Genomic DNA, 9,800 nt, shown 5'->3' with positions numbered 1-9,800 from the left:
TTAATATACTGGTTGTTGCATTGGAACCCCAATACAAACGGGCCTATCCTGAATTCTAAGAATTAGACGAGATGGGGATTGCCTTTTATTTGTACATAAACATTTTACGAATGTGTACATTATCAAAAGACAAGCTCAAGTCTAGTGTCCGTAATTTGTTAAAAGATGCTTATGGGTATATCCTTGCTTGCTTGTGAGAAGCACTACATTAGGGCCATCGATGGTACATATAATTTGAGCTTATAAAGTACTTTAGTCCCTCATTTTTAAATTTTCTTAGTCTACCCGCTCACAATTACGTAATTGTTACTATTTAATCAATGGTGTTGATTCCAATTGAAATGTCAGCTGAATCCCAAGAACGTGCTGGGAGGGCGTGGTAATGCCAATTACCCCATCTATGGATAATCCCAACCTCTGGATCACCTCCCCCAAACTCGACGTGGAATTCCTAATTTCGCAGTATTAGGAATGCAATGAAATGACATTATTAATGGAGAAATAAGCGAGAAAGGACGAAAGGACATCATTGTTATAAAACAAGATTCGAAGATTCGATCACAGAAAAGAAAAGGGAAATGGATGACGCAATCCAAAAAATATAGTAAAAATTTGCCAACAAAAGTTAATCTTTTACTTAAGAAGAAACTAGCCTCTGCTACCTTGCCCCAGGGGCATTGTCAGAATGGAGCTCCAAGGAGGTCATTTCAAAAGAACCACTTGATTTGCTCACCAGAGACTCCTTCAGCTCTGCCAATACATGATTTATGTCCGGCCTTTGGATCGCTGTTGGTCGCGTACAAGACATAGCAATCTCCACTACTTTCCAAGCTGAGTTGATGTCGAATTCTCCTTGCAATCTTGGATCCATAATGCTTTGTATATCACCTCTTTCAACGATAGGAATAAGCCATTGAAGTATGTGCATGCTGGTGCTGCCATCCCGGCTTCTCATTAATGGAGGTCGGCCCGTGATCAACTCAAAGAGTACGATTCCGAAACTATAAACATCACTCTTCTTGTTTAAGTTTGTAGAAGATTGAAACCTAGGAGAAAAAAAACAAAAACAAATAATGAATCTTTAAATCAAAGATGAAATCTTAAGGAATGTCAACATTTCTTTTTTAATAGAGATCCCGAATTGAACCAAAATGATAATATTGAGTTTTAGCCATTACTCAGGGTCTAGGTAGCCGGGAGTGCCTGCAGGACAAGTTGACACATAAAAGTCGTTTTCAGTAGCGAAAACTCTTGACAGGCCAAAATCAGCTATTTTAGCTCGGAAATCTTCGTTCAACAAGATGTTAGTAGTCTTCAAGTCTCTATGGATGATAGGCGGCTTGCAACCGTTATGCAAATAATCCAAACCTAAACTCCTTGCAAAAACCGTGTCAACAATGCCAAAGCAATGACAAGAGGAAAACCTACAATTGTGAATATCTCATTCATGTACCTTGTGCTACATCCACAGCTATTTGTAGCCTCTTACTCCATGTCAAGACCTTCAGATGGTCCTCTATTGGTTGCATCTTTACTTTAAATATGAGCAAGAAATAGAGTTTTTTAGGATTATTTTACAGAAAAACAATACAATAGAACATAAACACGCACCTGATAAATGTTGCCTTAAATTTCCATTAGCCATGTATTCATATATTAATGCCATGTGTTTGGGATCATTGCAATATCCCAACAGAGAAACCAAGTTTCCGTGGTGAACAATCATTAAGAGCTGTGCCTGTAGTATCATGAGTTTGCATTATCATGATGTATATAGACAACAGTCTAAGGGGGAGTTCCTAAACGTACATCTGTGTAAGCGAGCATAAGTTGAATTTAAAAGGAAAAGTGATTGCATTATGATATCTAACCTCTGCTTGAAATTCCTTGTACCCTTGCTTTGATGATTCAGAGAGCATCTTCACCGCAACTACAGTGCCATTATCTTGAGTACCAAGATATACCTTTCCAAATCCACCTTCACCAATCACTTGTCCAAAGTTCCCAGTGATCCTTGAAACCTCTTTGTACTTAAAAGGTCGATTTTTTAATCTCAACGTCCTTTTACTAGATTCTGTACCAAAAAGGTTCCTATGAGTATTGCGATTACCACCCAGGATAGTAGACTTTTGAGGAAATAACTCCAACTGCATCGTCAACAATTAAAACATATAGGGAGGGCTTTTGGAATCCTATTTCAAGAGTTATATTGATGAAGAAGAGGACCAAAAATCAAAAGATCTGGCCAGGGATTCTCTGTCAGCTACCACCAATATGCTAATATACAGATTCTTTGCTCAATACATACAAAGCGGTACTCTCAAGTTGTTGTAAATCCTTCCCATGCGTAGCAAGTTACTTTTGGAAAAAAAAAGAAACAGAAATTTTATTGTCAATAAGTGAAGCTGAATAATGCACATTCTCTTTGTGATGCTGATGCGACCATTCTCTTTTTTCCCGATTACAATGTTGACGAGATTGTAAAATTTAGGGCGGGTAAGGAGATAGCAAGTTACTAAGTTGTATATTATCAACTACATTATCCTAGAATAGACACTATTACAGATAGAACTGTATTTAAAGAAAAGAAAATTGATGATTATTGTCAAATGTTGCGTAGATTGTGTGAACTGGACAAGTAAGAAAATTTACCTGCTATTTGCTTACGTTTACTTAACCAAACTAGAGCCAAAGCACCAAAGAGAATTACTAAGAAGCCCGAAACTGATGCAACAATTGGAATGAGGATGTCACGTTTTTTCTTCTTCTGCAGGCAAGGATCAGCTAGGCAGAGAGTCACAGTTCCTGTCAAACTGCCACAAAGAATGAAGGAGCTAAACTCAAAGTCCTATCAACATTGCCAAATGCCGATCACAAGTTGGCCTTCTTATTTGCTTTCAAATGAAAACACGACTTAACGAGAGAGAGAGAGAGAGAGAGAGAGAGAGAGAGAGAGAGAGAGAGAGAGAGAGAGAGAGAGAGAGAGCACCTCATGTTTAAAGTCTTGTCCGCTACCCTTTTCATAAGAGCCTCAGGAACTGACCCAGTTAGGTTGTTTCCACTTAAATTTCTGCAAATGTAGCCATGGTTAGAGATTTGTACACTTCAAATCCTTGACCGCTTCACTTAGACACATTAACTTACAGAAATCTAAGGTGTGATAATTCTGCCAGAGTTTCTGGTATTGCTCCTGTAAGCTGATTGTCAGACAAATCTCTGGAAAAAGACCAAGTTTAGAATGCCTAATGTCAAGTTAACAAGCTCCATAACCAAAAGCAGGATATTTCCACACATTAGGGTAATATTTCAACAGCCTATGTCTGCTAAAACACAACCTTAATCATGCAATCATGAGTTGACTCCCATTGGGTGCTTAATCACAATTGACGTGCAGACACTACTAATTCAACCACGGTGATACTTACAAGTATTCCAATCTTGATAGATGTGAAAGTGATGAAACTATATCGCCCATCAAATTGCTTGAGCTCAATCTCCTGACCATAATAGATCAAAAAAGAGGATTCTGTCATTGCCATCTTTATAAAGGTAGCATTGTTTGGTACAACAAAGAAAAGTTTGCACAATCAATTCTTCAGAATGAAAATACTTCAGGTTCTCCTGGTATAGATGTTTTAAGAAGACCACTCATAATCGTCTTTCTCATTCCTGGCATGAATTTTCCTACCTCCTTGTTCTATATTTTATGGTTATTATTGGCCTAGAGTACCTAAAAGATTATTTACGTAGGACCTAATACTTGCTCATAAACGATGCAATTCAGAACACTTGCCTAAAATTGGAAAAGTAGGCTATTGGTGAAAGAGGTTGCACAAACAACATAACTATACATCAAAGAAGGAGGGAGCACTTATTGCCAATCCATGAGAGTATGTAACTTGTCATAACCCACCCCATCCATATGGAGCAACTCCCCAAAAAATATTCAAGATGATGACTTTTTGGGGTGGATGTCCAGCTAGGGATTAGTTTATGAGCTCTGTCCAATACCATGTGAGGCTAAGGGTGTCAAAAGCTTCTTCTTTAAAGCACTGAAGTTCCCCTTATACCCACTAGAAGTTGACAAAAACTTGCCAAAGTTCTCAGTCAATCTGAGAATTCACCCTTAAAAGTTGTATAAATCCTAAATGTTCTTTCTCGTAGATACAAAAAACTTTCGGTTTTCATGATGAATGGGAATTCTTCTTAAGTTTCACCAAGAAAACCAGTATTATCAATGAAAAGGTGTTAGGGGACTCACAGCGATATAATCCTTGGAGGATTTCCATAGCTACAATCAAGACCTTCCCATGTGTAATTGCTTGGTACGCACGGATCACCTTGCCAGCTTTCTCTCTTAATGCGATATGTTGCCTTGATGTCATTGATAGCTTTTACTGTGGTTTGAATCACACAAAAGATCTATTATCCAAAGAGAAGGATAAAGATGCAAAAAGTGTTTGTGATCACATATAAGTTTTACAGACTTCCAGCTTTCAAAAAACTTGTAGCTTTTCAGCGCTTCAAGTTGAAGACACTTTCCAGCGATTACCAAGCAAAAAGTAGCCAAAGCAGGGAATTAAGCATATAGCAGAGTAATACTTAGCCACGTCTGTTGATCCCAACCAAGCAACCATTACTCAGAGTTCCCGAATAACATAAGACTCACGGTGGAGATTAGTATATCTATCATAGGATTCCCTATATCTTACTTAGACAGTGGAATATTTGTCATACTATTATTGACCTCAATTGTAGCACAACTGTAGAAAGGGTATGTAGACAATAAAAGCATGTAGAAGAATAAAAGCGTACCATCATCTTGTGCTGTGGGCACATATGGAAGATCACCAACAGTATAGAACTCTACAGCATTGAGGATCGGTGGATATCCAGACTTATTCGTCGATTCAATTGAGAAGGTGAGGAACGACCCGCTAAATGGAGTGGAAACCACAACCACTGGCTTCAAGTATTCAAGGTTCACCGTCTTCGTGAATTGATGATCATTTATAGAAATCACGAACTCCCTCTGCACGCCACTCGTCAGTCTCTCAATTTCCACGAAATAAAAGTACACAATCCATTTCTTTGTGGAAAACGAGATCGAAGTGTTCCATTGTAAAGACATGGGAAAACTGGCATTCATTGATCTCTGAGCAGTCCGAAGAACTTCCCCAGGAACCTTGTACTTATACGCATCGTTATCCTCAGATAAATCAATGGCAGACGTGGTGTTGAGTATGAACCAATAGTTTTGAGCTGTCCAGATTCGATCGTAAACATCGATAGGGTACCTGTGTGCGGTTTCAACAACAGTATAAGACAAAATAATTAAGCAATTGATTGAGTGACTTACAAATGCCTATTCATATGGATATGCAAGAGGAATATCGAAGCTACTATATTCAACCCATTACTGGCTACTACTATGTTCAACGGAAGTCAATTGCCACGGACTTGCAACACGTTGTCTGTAGATACAATACATCAGTTTCATAGAGTTCCGAATTTTTTTTTGGTTTGTAGCAAGCCAAAAGGGTTTGCATGGAGTATTATCAATAAGCTTCAAAATATCAATAACTTATAATTTTGTATTTTTGTAAAATGAGTATCATCAATAAACTTCAAAGAAATACGCGCGCGCGCATAATCCACGCTTTGCGCAGATTATTGTACACGTGTGAAAAAAAATTAAATATTTAATCATAAAGTGCATTGACGTATTAATAATATGAAATTATAATGTTAATCTAGCAGTTATCATTTTGAGCAACTTATAGAATGAAATAGTCAACATGATATTTTGACCTATAATATTCCGTTTATTCTTACTATGTCTCGAGTACTTGTAATTTATATAACTTTATACGGTAAACGTACTATTTTTTTTTTTTGTCGAATGGTAAACGTACTGTATACTATTATTATAAAATATCATTTTGATATTAAGGTGGGAAACTTCTTTGATACAAAAGAGGTACAGTTAGAGAAAAGTAACAACAACTAGAGAGGAAAGGTGAGAGACGAGTAATAAATAGGTAGAAAAATGAGAGGGAAGTAAAAGAAAAGTACTCCCTCAAAAAAGAATCATTAATCCCTTACAAATTAGAATCCTATGTGTCAATCATAGAGGCGATCCGTAGGAAAAACACTGTTATCTTATATTTACTAGCAAAAGTGGAGACGCATTGCGTGTATGCGGGAAGTTGTCGTCGACGAAATTTGCAAACTCATCTTGTTATGAAATATCTGAATTACTAAGTATTAATAGAAAGAAATTATCGACACCATTTAAAGGAATTGAACACACACACACACACACACACACACACACACACATCTATATATGGAAAGAAAAAAGTATTTGGACGCTTGAATCATTTTTATTTTATGTAGTTATTTATCAGATAATAAAAGTTTAAATATTTTAAGTTCAAAATACATGAGAAGTAAAATAAAATGATTAATTTACAGATTTGTCTATTTATCAAATACTTACAAAATCTTGGAGAAGAAAAAAGGACTTTGATCCCTTAAAAGTAGTAAGACTTCCTCATTTTATTTAATAGTATAAATATAGATTATGCTTAATGAACTTATACAAATATATTTATCATACGTTCGCCGATTAAAAGAAGCTAAACAATACAAAAATTTGTAGCTGGCTAACCTCGAGCTGTGCGAGTTCCAACGAGAACATAATTCATTTGAATATAGTATATAATACATGTACAATCATTACCCTAAAATATATTAGTATTATCAAATTATCACTTAGTATCTAACTAAGTAAGAAAAAAAAATCAAGCATGCCTGGTAGTAAGTAGGTAGGGAATGTAATTACATTTGTTTAACAATCTACCAGTAATAAGTGAAATTCCTCATGTTACTAAAATTTCAATTTTATTATATTAGTAAAGTTTTGAATTAAAAATTTTGGGCTAATAATACCACACAAAAATCTCAAAAAACTACACTTGTGAAACATTTACTCCAAACTAATTTTTGGGTAATCAAAAATCCAAAATTGTTAAGGGCATGCAATGTTAGCTAAAACTAATTTTCATCCAAAAATTCCAAATTGGTACACTCGTACCATACTTACCCTAAAGTTGAGATTTTTATGATACAAATATTAGTTTTGGCTAAATGTGGCAAAGATGTACCAATATGAGATTTTTTTTTTTTTTTACATGAAAATTAGTTTAGAGTAGATATTACACAAAGATACTAGTTTGAGATTATTGGTGATAATAACACTAAATTATATTTATTAATGTTGCCTAACTAATTGTTCCCTAACCCTATCATCTGACGGTGAGTTTAATCAAGAACTATATCCAACTCAAAATCACTGCATGACCTATAACAGTATTTTATAACAGTAATGTTATTTAATAAATGATTTGCAATGTATTGCCAATGCTCATTATAAATTTTCTGTAGTATGTAATTCATATTAGTTTAATGAATTTTTATTAGCGAGGCTACAAATAATTGCGATTATATACTAATATTTTTGCAATGGCGTTGATTTGTTTGGTCAAAAATTCATCACTCAATACGCTCCTTATGATAGAGTAATTTAGGTGTTGTTGATACATATGTGAAATTCTAAGTGTTATTTGAATTATTGTTGCGCAATTTCAAAATGAGTTTATTTGCTTATTTATCCATTTTGCTTGGACCTAACGGATTTTCTGTTTCTCCTTTCATTTTGTTTAATCTTTTAATGATTTTATTTGTAATCTTTGACATCTAATATCATTGTTTTAATTTATATGTCTTGATTATTTTAACTGCCTTTTGTTTTGTGATTCGTTGAATTTTCACGGCCGCTTTTGTCTTTTTTCAATTTTGTCTTGTGTACATGTCATTGATCCTAATTTAGTGGCCCTTTTAGTCTTCTTCACACTTTACTTGTTACCAATTTGGTTAGCCTTATTTTATTAATTAAATTAGATACTCACGCCTTCAATAGTTTGCAAAATGGTAAAATGTCTAAAAAGAATTGAACCTTTCTATTTACTATGATCACTATGCATTTGTATTTCAAAAATCAATTGATTACCTGATATAAGTCTTCGAGCTTAGTCCAATGTCGTACCGCCAATGCAGTTGCAAGAATCCAGATCCCAATCGATAGATGTCATCATCAAGAGTTCTTAGTTCCAACGCCGAAATGAAGGGCACTCCATTACCAGTGTTCACAAGGCATACTTGTATATCATCTGCCTGGGACACGTACATCATTTCTTTGTAGATATAAATCGAAGACCCCACCGTGGACCAATAATTAGCATCAATGTATAGGTCAAATGATGGAGTCTGATTCTTCCCATCATAGTTCCCATACCAAAATGATGCCCTAATCAGATAGGTGTTGTTCTTGCCTCGATCTGGTCTTAAAGTGTAACAGTTCTTCGTTCCGTCGGGAAAACTCCTTAAAGTTTTTGCCAACTGTAGAGTATTTTGATATATGAACTCTGTGGATATCTGCATGTTCGTTCCAGAGTCTATGAAACCTTCATCTGTTTGGTATGCTATGTTGTTTTGCTCTTCAATATATGCATCAGTTGCCCCACAATCAATGCTGATAAAACCTTGTGAGTTTAGAGAAAAGAAAAACTCAATGAAATGGAACCGCAGTTTTTTCGTTGGACCATTGGAACAAGTTCGCTAAGATACTGACGATTTGACGTAGGATCAAATAAGAATGAATATAAAGAATACACCATTTGGTTTCATTAAAAGCTCGTGACTAATGGATGGCTATAGACAAAAGAATTGCCAAAATTTCTTACGTCATGGATGGGGACAATAACATTGTACGAAGCTTAAACCACGAGACAGGAAATTATCACGCTGTGTTTGGGAGAAAGGACAGAAGAAAATTGGGGTCGAGACAGTAAATTTTCTTGCCCCTCCATATTCTCTCCCTTTTTTTTCCAAGCACTCGTGCTGACATAGCAGACCATTTGCAGATTTAGTAAATACTCATGCAAAAAGTCCTTAATGTATGCATGCTTTTCTGAACTTGTCAACCATTATTCAGACTGCGAATCTCGAGTCTGATATCTGGTATGTCAAGCTGAGTCGATATTTTTCCAGCATTCAATCTTACAACGTTGTTATCACACGCAAAACACAGTTACTCGGAAACTTTGCTCAACACGGACGAGAGAGAGAAAGAGAAATATACCTGGATTTTGTTGGGCTTGAACCACAAGGACAAATCCTAAAGCTAAAGAAGCAAGCAAAGAAAACGAGAAAGCTGGAGTCAATCTTCCCATTATGATAGAGAACAGTGGAGATGGTCGAATAGAGAAGTGTGAGGAAGATATGCCTGCTCGAAGTATATTTATATCACGAGCTCTCCATACAACGTCGTAGTGGCTACGGCCAGTATTGTCCTTCCAACTTGTTGGCTGGGTCCACCTGTGGGGCCCAGCTAGCATAAAACTTAAAAAAAAAAAGTCAATAAGTCGAAAAGAAAGAAAGAAGCCTTCGTGCGTGTGCCCATGTGCCTGAGAAGAGGAAAGAGAGAGAGAGAACAGAAAGTGTTCCACCGAAGAGAGAGCTCACCAAACAGGGGAGAAAGGATAAGAGAGGGCTGAGATTTTGTGGACCGATTCTAAGGCCAAATGTTAACAGAATTAGTTCAAATTTGAGTATGTTGTTCGTGAGATTAAGGATTATAAGTTGAGCAGTTTCGTTCGTTGAGAATCTCATCCGAATTCTCCTATTGCGATTAAAGTTTTCTTGCTCTGTTTATATTAATCAACGTTTGTAGTGAG

At 36.0% G+C, this 9,800-nt stretch overlaps 1 protein-coding gene across 1 annotated transcript; it reads right to left on the bottom strand.

Moving 5' to 3' along the window:
- Positions 1 to 583: 583 nt before the first annotated feature.
- Positions 584 to 9,322, bottom strand: LOC104447224 (putative leucine-rich repeat receptor-like serine/threonine-protein kinase At2g19230). Its single transcript, XM_039303386.1, has 13 exons — positions 9,206 to 9,322; positions 8,075 to 8,606; positions 4,816 to 5,297; positions 4,262 to 4,397; positions 3,426 to 3,497; positions 3,145 to 3,216; positions 2,990 to 3,070; positions 2,653 to 2,813; positions 1,872 to 2,074; positions 1,612 to 1,738; positions 1,454 to 1,534; positions 1,179 to 1,368; positions 584 to 1,046 (listed from the first exon to the last, which is right to left on the bottom strand). Exons 1-13 carry the CDS (start codon positions 9,294 to 9,296, stop codon positions 659 to 661), a joined length of 2,616 nt encoding a protein of 871 aa, XP_039159320.1. The 5' UTR covers positions 9,297 to 9,322; the 3' UTR covers positions 584 to 658.
- Between the last annotated feature and the right edge of the window lie 478 nt (positions 9,323 to 9,800).

This window comes from Eucalyptus grandis, chromosome 10 (genome assembly GCF_016545825.1).
Source record: "Eucalyptus grandis isolate ANBG69807.140 chromosome 10, ASM1654582v1, whole genome shotgun sequence".
Lineage (NCBI taxonomy): Eukaryota > Viridiplantae > Streptophyta > Magnoliopsida > Myrtales > Myrtaceae > Eucalyptus > Eucalyptus grandis.
Note: the sequence above shows the minus strand (reverse complement) of the source record. Positions and strands in the feature narration are given on the sequence as shown.